The 15,536-nt window shown below is 36.7% G+C and overlaps 1 protein-coding gene across 6 annotated transcripts in view; it reads left to right on the top strand.

Moving 5' to 3' along the window:
* ATE1 (arginyltransferase 1) overlaps positions 1 to 15,536 on the top strand; it is a 78,713-nt gene that overhangs the window by 14,567 nt on the left and 48,610 nt on the right. For all 6 annotated transcript variants that reach the window (XM_086752157.1, XM_086752160.1, XM_086752154.1 and 3 more), the window contains 2 exons: positions 7,145 to 7,177; positions 13,773 to 13,954. In XM_086752157.1, the coding sequence (XP_086608283.1) occupies positions 7,145 to 7,177; positions 13,773 to 13,954 (215 nt within the window). The remainder of the gene's footprint in view (positions 1 to 7,144; positions 7,178 to 13,772; positions 13,955 to 15,536) is intronic.

Here is a 15,536-nt window from a genome sequence, read left to right as displayed (position 1 = left end):
GTGAGAAAGGGGAATAGATAATTTTCAGGATGGAGAATCCATTGAATACTTGACACCCAAGATTACTTTGAACTTCTGGGCTCTCTCTGGTTGGTGCCACTTTGAGACCAGTGATAACTGGTGTTTCCCTGCCCTTCAAGGTGATGGGTCTGTTTGAATTTTGCCTTTTCCTGCTTCTTCTTCTTCTGCATCTCTGATGGAGACTGCAGTAGCACTAATAATAGTGTGTGTTTATTAACAGGAATTTAGTTTGGGATTTTGCTGGGGAGAGTCCTGCAATGGATTTTGGTGATGCAGTACTGATTCCTGGCTGGTGCAGTGGCTTCTTTTTGTTCTAATAAAAAGCAAGGTAGAAATTTCATAGCGGAATAAACTTTTTTTCCAAGCCTCAGAGTTGGTGTTGCCCCTGCGGTTATGAAACTTGCCTTTTCTACAGAAGCATCATCACAATCTTCTGTGCTGCTCTCATTAGCAAGCAGAGGCTCTGGTAAAGTAGAAGTATATTTGCTGTCTGCTAAATATGTAAATATTCTAGGAATAGTTTTGAGTCTTTCATTGTTCCTGGAATCAAAAATAATTCAGCTTGTGAGTGAAATTTTTTAGAATCTATGTTTTAATCTTGACGTGAAAGCTTACAACTATTTTCTGCATAGGCTTTTAGACTATTGATTATCCCCTTTTCTCTTAGTTTGTCTGTATAAATTGAACTTCCCTTGGAAGTCTTCTCAGCCCTCTCAAACCTTTGGTCAGTTGCTACAGGATGTCAGCCTCAAAACTGACCTGGTTGTCTTTGTGCTTGGGAGTGCAGTCAAGTACTGATGTTGCGCAAAGTTGTTGGCATCTAAGAATGTTTATGTCAGTGTGTTTTTATTGAATTGAGTTGGTGTCCTGAGGAAAAACATAGCAAATGATTTTCTAATTAAGGGTTGCATCATAATATTTGCTCTTAAATAGTGCTGTGGAAGAACTGATTTTTCAGTTTTTCTGTGTGGGAACATAAAACCTTATTATGCTGCTATGTAAATACATAGTTATCCACTTTTTTAGTAATATGTATACTCTTGTCTTAAGTAAGACATCCCCTGTACTGTTCCCAATATATATATATATATTTTTTTTTTTTTTTTTTTGCTAAAGTAGTGGAAAACTATAATCCTGTTTGGTATATGGATCTGTGTCTAAAACATACAAAAAGCCACTAATGTAATCAATTACAAGGATTTCTTTACATATCTGCAAGTTACTTGTATTTTTTTCTACTTGGAAGGTTATGTTTGTTTTTGTGAAACAAGCCAAGCTATAATGAAAAAACCTGAAATCATGAAAGCCTGGAAAAACTGAAAAAGGGAGACCTCTGTAATGAACAGAGAGGTGATAGTAGATTGAGCATCCATCCTTTCATGGAGCAAACACTGCTTTCCTGTATTAACAGTGAAAGATCAGTTGGAGCACAAATTACAGAGCTGATGAGCAGATCAAGAGTGCTATAATTATGCAAACAAATCATGAATGACAGTTTATCCACCCTTTTTTGTTCATTTGTTGTAAGAAATAAAAGATACCATAATGTACCTGTGTCACAATAATTCATGCACAGAGAAATGGACAAATATGGTTTCGGAGTTTGTATTTTTTTGAAACTGAGTAACTTTTAGTAACTTTTGGCTATATTTCTGGGAGAAAGTGTGTAGACTAATTTGTAGAATAATGATCAGAGGATGAGACAGAAGGGTGAACTTCTAATGTGTCTTGTATAATCCCAAGAGGCAGAAATACTCTGATAAATCGAGTCACGTACTGGTGCTAGACAGTGCTAGTAGAGGTGACTTTCTCTACAGACATGCCTCAGTCTGTTATTCTGGTTTTACTTCAAGAAACACAAGAATATGAGAGTGACCAGGTAGTACTTTAAGCTTTGGCCTTGTAGAATTACAGTACAAAAATCTGAAAACAAGGTAGAAACATGATAGAAAGAAACAAGATAGAAACAGCAACTAGGTCCAAGGGTATAGATTGGCTCTTCAGATGAGAACAGTGGATTTAAGGAAGCTTAGTAATAGATCTGGCTTGTCTTCTGCTTTGCTAAGAGCAATCTGGATTTGCAAAGGTTTTAACTCTTGCTTAACAGCAAAAATATCTGTGTTTCTGGGTAAGAAATACAGGGAGGACTCTGCAGAACACAAATCACCTGGAAGGTACTGTGATCCAACTCTACCCCAGCTTCAGGACGAGTAATAAAGTATATGGAAATACATATGTAAATGTTTCAGAATATTTTGCCACCTGATGTCTTTTGTGTTTTATATCAAGTGTCAACATTTATTTCTTGGTATTTAAATGATAGATGCAGATGTGGAACTGTGTAGCTCTGGAGGCAAAGATTTTAAATGAAGTTAATACAGTGAAAACACTTATTCTTGGCCCTTTCATCCCACAAAGGAAATATTTTGATCCCATTGATGTAATCAACAGCTAATTTGGGTAGAGGAGGGGATATCTCTAGCAGTTCTTAATGAGGTATCATCTCGCCAGCAGCACTGCATTTCTGACCCAATGTTGTCTTTTTTTTAAAATGCTTCTTGAAGTCAATTATAGAAGCTGTCAGCGTATTTTATAGACACACAGACACATGTATATATAAATATATCTCTCTAAAAGCCCTCAGCTAGTTTAGTTCTTTAGCTGTATTCAGTTCTTGTGCTAAAAAAAAACCTGCCTGTCATTCCAAACTGAGTTTTACATGTAACATGTTGTCATATAAAAATTTGAAATTAAGCATTTTTTCTTCCTGCCTGTTCTCTAGTGAACTTAATGCTTGATCTGGGTGGTTTAAAACACTTGTACAATACACCTAGTCCATTAATGTGATTGTTAGGCTTCAAGTCTTTTTACAGTAGTCTTTGTCTTTAAGAAATACAGTGGAGCTTAACTGAAACAAGCTATGTGGCAGCTACACAAGTTAGAAAACATTTCCTTAAAAGATCATAAAAAAAAAAATCTACAGTAGTTTCCAGAACGAGCAGGAGTGAACAGTTTATTGCTGTTTAGACCTTCTGAAGCAAACATTTTATTTAACTTTTAATGACTGTTTTATAATGACCACTTGTAGAAAAATAGCATGTGTCTGGTCCCTCTGCAGAGTTAGCTGGACACTCTCTTTGCTTTGGGCTTATCTAAATATTTGTCTTGGAAGAAAAGAATTTCACAACGCACAAAAGATACACTGTTTGAAAAGGTGCAAAAAATTACTGAAATAGGTATAGTGTTTTGTTTTTTTTAATTTCCCAGGTTTTTTTAATTGCCTCCCAGAAATCCACTTGAACTAATAAAGAAAACGGAGTGAGTAGGCTGGGAAATGCCAAGGAGCGCGGTCTGGTCAATTCAAAAGCTGTGCTCAGCAGCCAGTTGCAAACTTTCAGATTTCTCTAACCTAGTTTCCTCTTTCTTCTTTTATTTTCTAGTGACAGAATGCTTAAAAAAAATCCATAGCCTTTGTGGTTATTTTTAACCTTCTGTAGATTATTTCAATTAAAATGTGGCAGCCCAATGAACAAAATAAATTCTAAGACATCTCCTAGGACAAAGTGTGCTTATGACTACAGACCAAATTCTTTAAAAAGTAAATTGCCTTAGAAACACTTTTTGTTGATGAACTAGGAAGGGTTAATGTTTGAGATCAAAAACTTTATTCTGAACCTGTAAGAAGTGCCAGTGGTCGTGAAAGTAGCAGAGCTGAAAAGGGGGACATCGCTCCTTTCTTTGGTGGTGGCAGGGTATCCTACACACTCATGCAGGGCTTGCATGGAGCCAAGAGGAGCTGGATAAAACAGGAAAAAAGTTTGACCTGGAAAGGAGCTTGTAGAGACGAAAATCCCAGTTCTAGCTCTTTGTTTCCCTGCATATCTAACATACCTAAAGATTGCCCTGCTTGAGGAGGAGAAACTCTTTATACAATGAATACACGGGGAAGATGCCAAGGGCCGTTTAGAAAGAACGCTGTCTTTTCGTGGGTTGTTCCTGTTACTGAGTATGGTAACACTCGTTTGGCTGCTTTTGTTTCCCAAGATGGGGAAGCATTAATTATATGCCTCTTGGGAACAGGGGAGGGAAGAGAGTATAAATTTGCTTAATACACATGAAGGTAGTACACTGGAACTGTAGGTTATATGACTTGTCTTCTGTATGGAAAGTCATTATTTCTTATGTTATTATGAGCCTGCCACCTTTATGAAAAACAAACCAAGGGTGTGGGCTGTTTTTTGGGGTTATTTTAATCCCATTCAGAGACTGGATTAGAAAAAAAAAAAAAAAAGCCCCAGATCCCATATCCATTCCTCGTCCCTCCTTTACTCAAATTAAAACGGAAAATACTCAATTTTCCTTGCCAGTGCATTGTAAATATGAGCAAACTCCAATACTGGCAAGGGGAAAATTAGAAATCAATGCCTTTCTGTGATGTCTTTGCACTGAAGATCTCGGATAGTTTTACAGTTGCTGGTAACAGTTCAAAGCTGTTTCTGGCTGATAAAGCCGTGATGTCCTTGTGTGGCATCGGTAACCCTCACTTTCAAAAATTACTGAGCTACCGAGTGAAATCCATTCTGGTTTAGCATCTGAAGCATCTGACTCTCTTCCCCCACCTGTGAGAGGAAGCAGGTGTTAACACTCTGGTTTTATTACAGCTTTTAAAAGCTGTGCATATGCTTTTACTCAAGCAAGTAGCTTTGGGTTGAACCAAACCTTCCTTTTATTTTTCTGCTTTTTCCCCCTTTGATTTAATTCTCAGTGACGTGTCACTCTCTGTTTAAACTTATTTTCCATTGTTGTGTTGGTTCTTTCTGGCAATTATAACTAAATCTTGTGGATTTCATATGTATTATATAGCTCTTAAAAGACTAAAGTTTATGTAATTCCATTTGAAATTAAAATTAGGAAAGAGTGATTTTGTGAGAGGAATTTTAATTGTAGTTGTGTGACAGATTGAGTTATTTTACATGCTGCACCGGCTTTTGACTGTATTTCTTTCATGGATAACTGAATAATTTTTGAATTGTGTTCATAATAATCTTGCAGTGTTAGAATAAGTTTATTAATTTAGAAACTGGATCTTAGTTTACCTCAATTGAAATAAATGTATAGACTAGGTATATTCCTGAGTTATGATGAAAGTGGTATGGATTTAGGGGTGGAAGGGGAGAGTAAGGGTGGAGAAGGTAATAGCAGAGGTCCGTGGATCTAAGATATTAAATTCAATATCAAATATGTCAATTAAATTCTTCCTTAAAAAAGTCCAGCAAACCTACAACGAAAAATTGTTGTGTTTTTGGGTTAATTGTTTCTTAATTGACTTCGCAGTTGTATGAAGTTTTCTAGGACTCGATTAGGAAAATGGGCTAACCTGAGAACTTCAGCAAGTGTCAACAGGTGAAATAATATGTAACAAGACTTGCAATGTTTCTTTCCCCATAAGATTGTGATACAAATTCAAGTGCAGTTAAGTATTTTTTTTTTTCCCAGCCAGCAGTGTAGATAGTTGCAAAAGTATATACTCCCCAGCAAGCAGAAGTTATGCTTAATCATAAGGATTGTACAGCAGGGTCTGCAGAATGGATAAAACTATTTGAAAAGTGTCGTTGGCTCAGTTTTCTCGCCCATAAGGTTTAACTTGCACTATAAAGCTAAAGTTACAGATTAAAAACTATTGGGGGTCTTCTGACATGAAAATTAATAACACATGGTTTATTTTTCCTGAAGCCTGCCCACTCTGAAATCACTGGCTGTAAGGACTGATGTACTCGCAGTGAAGGAACTTGTAACTCTGTTCTTTTTTTATGGGAACATAACTCAATAATTCAAATTTTGGATTACTTTTTTTTCCCTCTATTGCTGTTCTTTTTTTTTTTTTTTTGTCTTGTTCTCTCTCCCTGCCCACCAATTTAAAAAAAAAAAATCATAATTAATTCAGATATTGCAGAAAAGAGAACGTTTTAGTTAGTTATACTGTATATGGAACTCCATCCTAAGTCAGCAACTTACAATATTGGCCCTTTTTATTGTTGCTTTCCTTCCTCTCCTCCTCTTCCTTGGGAAAAATAAGGTGACTGACAAGTAATCACCCCTCTTTTTGTATTCCCCTTTAAATAGAATAATCTTCTTTAATTGATCTCAGAAATTCATAGAATTATTGACAACAAAATATTGACAACAATCAGAATTTTGTAGGTGTCTGTGTATATTCTTTTTATCAAACTTTTAATTAAAAGTTCCTATTTACTGTTACTTTGCAGTTTGTGAACTGCTGACTTATTAAATCATCCAGCTATTACAAGAGGGGGGATGAAGCTGTGTAACACATACTAGCTTTTTAACAAAGGAATGTTTTGAGGTTAAATACCAGAACTTTGTAACGTCTTTAATGAGGGATTCACCTAGAAGGAAGTATTTGTATCAAATAAGTAAATGATGGTAAATAAATATTATATTTTATTGCTGTTAGAATATTGAAAAGGCTCCAGATCATTAAAACCTTGCCTTTTTGAATAATTATCTGCAGCATCTTATTTTGTACCGAGTAAAGGACTGAGTTTTGAAAATGCTTGCACTTTCAGGAAATTGACTGTCTTTTTTTCTTCTTCCTCTTCTTTAGACTTAAAACAAGCTTGCTTATGATTTTGACTGTAAACAAATGTAATAAATTTATTTTAAGAGATCTGAGGGCCCGAACTCCCTTGCTTTAGTGACTGGGCAGGTACCAATGGAACAGTGGGAAAGGACTCCCTGTTCCATGCAGTCACAGAGAAGGATAATGTGTAATTTACAATTAAAGACACCAGAAACAGACCTGTGTTACAAGGTGATAATTCTCTCACATCATCTTCTTCTCTTTTATAGAAAGGATGTATTTTGGATGGTTAACTATTTTATCTATTTGTATTTCTAAACCTAAGTGGGAGATGATTTATGGAAATTTGGTTTTAACTCTTAAAATCTGATGGTGTTTTTCAAGTATATGATTTTGAAAGAGTGTATTTGTCTGACTGTTAATGTATCCTGAAGTAGTGATAATATTTTTCTTCTTTTTCTGCTTTGCATATTTGGACTGTCTTCTTGGGCACGTGTTTCTGATGAATCTGTCTCGATGCAGTTCACACGATTCCTGTGTGATTCTCCTCTGGAGGTATGTGTTCATTCTGGAAACAGGTTTTGAAATTAATGTTTTCTTTCTTCTTCGCTCTCTGTAGATAGCAAACCATTACAGTATAGATGAATGTCACAATATTTGTATCATCACTGACTGGTAAGGAAGGGAGCTCTGTTTTCAAAGGAGTCTGAGGACTCCTTTGCTGGATAATAAGCTACCACTGAATTTCATATCACTGCATCAAAGGACAGTAGCAGAAAGTGCTGTGTCTTATCTGTTCTTGATTTATGTTTTTGAAAGAAAAGAATGTATTACTAAATAACTGGCTGAACTTGTATTTGACTACAAGCTGAGCTGAAAGCTCAGGAGAGATGCTCTTGCTTCGTTTCAAGTAAGCAAACTGCTGTGGATTTCTTACACTGTCTTGTTAGTCTTAAAGAGTTAAGTACCGCGTGACTGTAATGAAATTGTCAGGTTATAGTAATTACGCTAGTAATTTGATATGTAGCAGTTTGAATGAATCCATGTGTGGAGAGTTTGTTGCTTTTCTCTGCTGAGTCCACTGGCCTTTGCATTCCTGAGAGCTGAAGAGTAATAGAGCTCATTAGATTTTATAGGAAAAGGGCTTTTATCACCTCGTCAACTCAGGCAGCAGACTGCCATTATATTCTTAATTTTGTATGGCTACGTAGATGTTGATGCACACTTCCCTGCCAGGTTTATACCAGTATTGTTTCTTATAGACACTTTTTATTGACATTTCGAAGCTTGAATTAAATTTCGTGTGGCACCACTACAGATGTCTTCAATTAGGTGAAGTTAAATAAAAGGGGTTGCGTATCAGAGGCCAAGGGATTCTTGAAATTCTTTATTCTGAAGCAGTTGCCACAAGCAAATCTACTAGTGTGTAGTCTGTTTATTCTTTTGAACAAAAATAATTTAAAATAAAATTTAAGCTGTACATTATTTCAATTTGTATTTTTTTTAATTTTTAATATTATTATTAGCTGCAAAATATTATGAACACCCAAACTCTTCCTGTCGTCTTTATTTCCTGATTTTATTATTCTGTTTAGTTTCAGTTTTTGCTATGGACTCTGGTACAAAAAAAAGAATAATTTGAAAACTGATACAGTTTGTAGTAGCAGAAAACTAGGCAATTTTCTAGCAGTAAACAGGATAATGTTGAGGGAACTATTTGGGTTTTTTTTAATTCATCCTTTCATCTTAGAAGCTCAACTTAAGTATTTGCCATTTTACCACTTCACATCTGCAAATATTACTCTGTTTGGAGAGGTATGTTTATGATTCACTATAGGAAAATGACTTGCAAGAGTCTTAACCATAAATGAGCGTGGCCTGGTACCACGTTGCTGCCAAACTGAGAGTGTTGATGGAAGAAGGGCACAGGGAAAATCTGAATGGGTCCGGTTGGGTTCCTGGGTTTTGGTGCTCAGTGAGTTAGGGGGTTGTTCTGGGCCAGTGGCTGTATTGGCATCGTTAATAGTCATCTCTGGGTTTGTCCTTCCCAAGTTGTTCCATGTTGTGCTGATACAACAGTTGGAATGAGCCTCAGCACTCAGATGCGCCATGGTATTATGCAGTCAAATGATGATTTGGTTTTTTGTTTTGTTTTCAAATCCTTCTCTAATTGCTCTTTAGTCTTTTTTCATTTTGACTGATGCTAAGCCTTAAATCAATGGTTTCATAAAACTGCTCTCATAAGCATCCTTTTGAGTGAATCACTAATTTATACCCGTTGTTTTGGATGCATATATAACAATATTTTTCCCCCACGCATTTATGTTCCGTTCATTTATGAACATTTGATAGTTCCTCTGCATTTTTAATCACTCGTTATTGTGGGATCTTTCTGTAGTTGTTTACATTCAGCTCTTGCTTAACCATCCTGAAAACTTTTAAATTATGAGCTCAGTTTGATGCAACACTGTTCAGTCTTCAGCAATTCACATACCAGTATGGAGAACAGAATAGATCCAGCACGATGGAAAGTGAGCTGCTTTCCATTATGTAAATAATAATTTGTTCTCACTTTGTTTGCTTTCCTCTGTACTGAGATGCTTTTGAATCCTGAAAGAGAACTGAAAGGCGTTTGTGAAGCTGGATCTTTGCTCTTCAAAAAGCACATCAGCCTCTGCTCAGTGTTATTGAGTTTATTGATATGTGTTAATTTTTAGGAGATCTGATAACAAATGATATGGTTACAGGTCTGTAATTCCCAGAACTACCTTTTGTAGAATGGCATACCTCAGTCACATCTGATGCGCTGCACAGGACTAAATCAAAACTCATTTCATTCAGAGATCTTGGCAAATGGCCTTTTCTTTTTTTTTTTTTTTTTTTTTTTTTTTTTTTTTCCTTATAGTATTATAGACATCACCTTGGCCTCTACTCAAGGCCTGATACTCAAAGTCTCTTGCTATTGAAGTCCCTTGCATCTTCACGGCTTCACTGATGATTTTAGCATTTTAAGCTTTCAATCACTGTCCTGATTAAATAGCTGACAGTATAACTCAAATACTATACTTTTCCAAGGAGGTACAGAAGTTAGCTCTGTAGACAGTGTCTTACCTTTTGATGCAGTGAGTTGATTTAGTTTGTTTTGATATGAAATCAAACAACTGTTCAGGTTGGAAGGGACCCCTTGAGATCATCTAGTCCAGCCCCGCTGCTTGAGCAGGGTTGGCTAGATCAGGTTTTCCAGGACCATATGTTTTGAATATCTCCAAGGATGGAGGCTCCACAGGTCTCTGAGCAGCCTCTGCTGTTGTTTGACCACTCTCTCAATTAAACCTGTTTCCTTCTGTTCAGATTGAATTTCCTGTGTTTTAATTTGCATGCATTGCCTCTCCTCCCGTCAGTGGTAACTACTGAGAAGAGTCTGGCTTCCTCATTTTCATTCCCTTCCGTCAAGTGTTTCTACATACTGACAAAATCTCCTTCTGTGTCGTCTGTTCTTGAGGCTGAAGAGTCCCAGCTTTCTCAAGCTCTCCTTATACCTCAGATGCTCAAGCCCCTTAATCATCTTTATGACCCATACGGACTCGCCTCAGTCAGTCTGTGTTTTTCCTGTACTGGGAAGCCCAGCACGGGACCCAGCACTGCCGATGCAGCCTCCCCAGTGCTGACCAGAGAGGAAGGCTCACCTCCCTTGACCCCACTAGCAGCTCTCTGCCTGGTGCAGCCCAGGATGTTGTTGGCCTTTTTTTTTGCTGCAAGGGGGCATTCATTGAAAAAAAATGAAAACGTGCAGTGCTACCTCTCTGCTGACACAGCCTATATTTGTAGGCCACTTTCACAACAGCTCCACTAATCCCTCATGAAAGGAGGACATCCTACTGAAAAGGAAATGTGTTGCTAACCAAGAGATAGAAATCTACCATATGGTGTAGGTTGTGTGTGTGTGTGCCTTTTGGGAAAGGAGCTGCTGGAATTAATCACTTCACTTCTTCAGCAAATAATTTCCACTGGAGTGTAGAAGTCAAGGGTTTCCTGGCTTTTTTTTTTTCCTTTGTATAAGACATAGCATGGATTTCATATCTTCTTACCTCAATCCACAGCAGAGGGTAAAATGGAAAAGTTCAAAGTAGGAAATTTCATGAAACCTTACAGAGAGAAATAATCGTGAAGTTGTTATGGTCAGAACCCGTTTTTGGTAAGTGACTGTGCAGTGCCTTCTGCGGTTGCACGCTGGTCTGGCATGCAGCTTAACAAGTGCAATTTCCATAATAATAATAATAATAATGGTGATGATGTAGGAAAATATCCCTTAAAAATAAAGAGACTGCTTTGAAGAAAATTGAGTGTTCTCACTACCACTGAAATTCAATTATAAGCAGTTATTACACTGAGGTATACTAATTGGACTAATATGTAATACCAGTTGCTATTAAATATTTAAATTTTAATAAAGCGTTATTAAAAATATGAGCAATCATGTGTTAATGGAACCATTAGCAGAATATGAAGACGGGTAGAATTAACATGTGATGGACAATATTGTATCTTTCTCTGCACTATAGTGTAAACATTGGAGAGAAAATTATTTGCTTGAATTTTTGTCCTAGATCTAGTTATTAATTTGTTGATTGTTTCAATGTAATCAGATTATAATAATTTATTGTATTAAAGTTTGCGTATAAATTGTTAATTTTAAATAAATTGCTCCCTTTGTACTGGTTCCAGGGCTAAGGTATCATTTCTGGAAGATAAGCTAAGCCTGTTCTGGTGAGGCTTGCTCACCTGATATCACTGGTATAGTTTACATCACCTTTGACAAACACGGTCCCAGGTGGCCATGTCAGTGGTGAGAAATGGTGTAACCTGCTTCAGGAAAACGTTTCATATTCTAGACCTGTTTTACGTCAAAATACCTGGATAGCGCATGTGAGGAATCAAGTTAAAGGAGCCAAGTATTCATTGAGAAATTGGAGAAAACATCATACTTACAAGCATTACAAAGGATTACATTGTATGAACACTTTTCAAGGAGGAGGAAAATGTTAACATGTTAATTTTTAAAAGGAAACTTTTAAAAAATGTTATTTACTTATGTAATGGAGATCCCTGAACATTTTGTCTGACATCAGTGCTATGCTTATTATGTTCGTTACAGAACATAGCCTCTTTTATGCTTATGACATTTCATTTTAATTGCATTAGTGAAATAACTGGAGTTTATACTTTACTAGAAGTTCTTAACTGATATTAATACCTCAGTTTGCAGAGGTCTGGTGACCGAACCCATGCGATGCCATTTGGAGGTTTGGGGTCGCGCACAGACACAGCATTTGTTTAACTTTACAAGACTTCACTTTGAGTGAAAATGTTTTCCACGTTGGCTTAGGCTATCTTTTTAAACATTCATTAAATCCTATATGATGAGGTTTTGACAAAGAAAGAAAATCTGTTTTAACTGAAACTTAAGTAAGTCTGTGTTGTATTACCAGTCACGTTTCCCCTTGGCTTGCATGAGATGTTTCTTTTTTTTTTTTTTTTCTGAGAAGAGAATTTAACTGTGCGGAGAAATCCTCAGAGAAAATCTCTTACTTGACTGTGTCTCAGCTGAAAAGTTTTACTGCTGACCATGTGATTTCATTTGACTCTAGTGAAAAGTTGAGGCTATTGTATGAAACCATAACTGTTGAATAAGTGGGCTTTACCTGAATGAGAAGAAACTTAGTTTAATATGCTACTATCACAGTCTAATATCCTCATATACTGCAGATAGAGCTCTCAAATGTTTGATCATTTCACTTTTACAGTATCTGTAGCTCCATATCTAGTTCTAAGCTATGTAACTATATGAAAACGCAAAAATTTTATTACATGGCCTTTATGTTATGACTTATTGGTTGGTTAAGTCAGCTGAAATTATTTTTGTTCACGTGATTGATTTCTTTTGACACATGTGGTACCAATTAGAATAACTTCTACTGCCCATCATCTCTTCAGTCTGCGCTACTGTATCAAAATTCTTGATTAAACCCACCTTCTGTTGTTGTAATGCAAACCAGTTGGTCATAGTAGGCAATATTGTCAGATTTATTGAGTGAGAAGCAGCTTTCTGAAGATCTGGCAATGCAGTGAAAAACATGACTAGATGGATAATTAAGTTGAGCGCAGTGGAATTCAGGATTAAAGTAACCTTGACGTTGGAGACAATGGCATGCCAAAGTTGGTTATGTAATACAGTTTAAATTAGGAGATCGTTTTCTTCTTAATTTGAAGCATCAGTTTCTGGCTCTAGGTGCTTTACCCTGTCCGGAGGCGTACTTCACTGCACATCCAAAACTGCAGCGCGCGAGGACAGCAAGTTCCTTAGTGGTTTTGTGGAAGGTACTCTGATGTGGGCTGACAAAGAAGCAACTCCACAGATTCTGTTTCAACAGAGAATTTCAGGTTGCTAGAGACAAGGTGTTTTGTTGATCGTAAGGAGTAAACCTCACATAAAGAGTAAAGTGTTCAGTGCTTTTTATAAATGCTCCTCTCAACCAGCTTTAATGGCTGCTCTGAGAAACTGAATTTCTGTGGCCAAAGTGCTTCCAGTAGTTGGGAGCATGGGGGAGAGAAACAGCAAGGTCCCTGCTGTGACGAGGAACTAGGCAGTCGCAGCCAGCTTTGGGAAGCACCAGCACAGGGAAGTGTCTGCATTTCACCTTTCTGCCTTTGGGCTTCATCTCTTGTTGAAGAGTAAATAGGTCAAATTAAAGGCCAAACTCTGGGGAAAAAAAGTAATAATAATAAAAAAAAAGAATATCTACAGAATTTGTTTGCATGTAATCATACATTAATAACTTGATGAATCACGTTGTTGATTTATCATTTCAGTACAATAAATGCTAGATGGCAGAGGCTGTTTGCAGGTTCGTGTTTGGCATGGGTGGTACGTGGAGGTTACTGATCATGAGTACAATGAAGGTCAGAAATGATACAGTGAATTAACATTGTTTTCCCTGCTTCTCAAATTCCTTTTTTCCTTTTTCTAAACATGGATAGCTGAAGAAAGTTCTCACAGTATTTGCTTTTGTCTTAAAATTCTTTCTAAAATTGTTTTTATGCTGAAAGTCAACCTGTCAGACAATTACATCCTACTTTTGTTTCCGCTTAGGCAGAGAATGCTCCAAATGGACCAGACTGTGGCTACGGCTCTTTCCACCAGCAGTATTGGCTAGATGGGAAGATAATTGCTGTTGGTGTCATTGATATCCTGCCCTACTGCGTGTCCTCTGTCTATCTGTACTACGATCCAGACTATTCTTTCTTATCTTTGGGAGTCTACTCTGCGTTACGGTAAGAGGACATTTTTGTTATCTTGTTAGACCTAACAGTAAGAATTAATACTTGTTCCTAAAATTGAGCTTTTCTTTCATATATACATATACTGGTAACACTACCTCTAGCAAAGTATTTATTTGGGGTCAGTTTTTAATTTTTTTAACTCTCTACAGTTGGTTGCATTCCAAATAAATTTTTAATTGTCAACTTTGAACAAGGATGTATCTTTCTAGTTAGCTAAACACTTTTAAAGATTAAAAAAACACTAGGAAGCGAAATACCTAGTTTTTATTGCCCCTGAAAATAGCTTAGTATTGCTTGGTTTCAGCAGGAAATGTCTCTTTTTTTTTTTTTTTTTTGTTTGAATAGAAATAATTTTTCCTTAGACCTTTTTCAAAGTAAAGCCCATTTACCAAATGAAATTTATCACTTTTATAGTTGTACGCACATTGAGATCATAAATAATAGAGTACCTAAAACCCGTTGTCTTCTGAATTAGTAGTCTCCTGCTGGACTAGCACTAAGTAAGTGTGTTTTTCAGGTATGTTAATCTCATTATCTTTGTCTTTAGAAAGCCTGATGGAGAGAGTAAACTTATGAATTGTAAAGCCTTAAATTAACTGTCAACCTAGTCTTGCAAAACAGTAGGAATAGTGAGTAGTGCTGTTATCTGTGAATAAGATTTTTATGCTAAATTGCAAGTTACTGTTTTTCTTTCATAAGCAATTTTATGATTCTGTTATTATTATAAGGAAAAAAAAACCCTAAACGAGTGGAAATATTTGTGCATCTCGATTTTTTTTCTCGGTCTTTTTGCTTCTCTGTTCACATGAAGTGAACTGGCCACAGACATATGGTGTTCCCAGTGAGGTTCTTATGAAATAACTGCATTGCACCTTGTGCCAGGCCTCTCTATTTTCAAGTTTCCATAGGTCTGAAAAGTTCTAGCAAAAGTCTTTATCTGTTCAGATTTGAACTACACTCTTCCATCTATGAAAGAAGCACTAGCATTGTGAGATCCAGCTTGCTCCTTTCTCTGAGGTATCCTGTTTGAGTGCAACTTCTCTACAGGTGGAGCTTCTTAGCTATTGTTTAGTTTTACCCAGCAGGATTGGTAAATATGACGTGATTGTGTGCAATTTAATCTCTCAGAAGTCTAGTCACTCATAATTTTTTTGGATTTTGATTAGGATCTTCTGATTTCTGAAGACTCTCTTTGTTTTTTAAATTCTCCTTTTTGGGTGTATTCTTCTCTTCGTAGTGGTGAATTTTGTGATTTCTGAATAATCTTTACACGAGTTGTTCAAATGCATATGTCAAAGGGTTTTTGCCACAAAGTTCACTGTTAAGTTGCTGACATTGGTCTAATGGTTTATTGCTGCTGAAATGAAGTGCTGCAATCACTCCTCTCCATCTCTGCTATATGCTGAGTTTCTACCAACTGTATAATGAGCCAGTTTAATTTACTGAGCAGAAGACTATTTGCTTTAGCAACCTGGTTAGTGACCTGAGTTGGCTCAGTGAAGAAGCTGTTAATGCCAGAGCTGTGATGGAGCCATAGTGTGCAGCTGAGAACAGGTTGGGAGCGAGGGAGCAG

This window comes from Chlamydotis macqueenii, chromosome 7 (assembly GCF_036417535.1).
Source record: "Chlamydotis macqueenii isolate bChlMac1 chromosome 7, bChlMac1.mat, whole genome shotgun sequence".
NCBI classification, from domain to species: domain Eukaryota; kingdom Metazoa; phylum Chordata; class Aves; order Otidiformes; family Otididae; genus Chlamydotis; species Chlamydotis macqueenii.
This window is presented reverse-complemented; position numbering and strand designations above follow the sequence as displayed.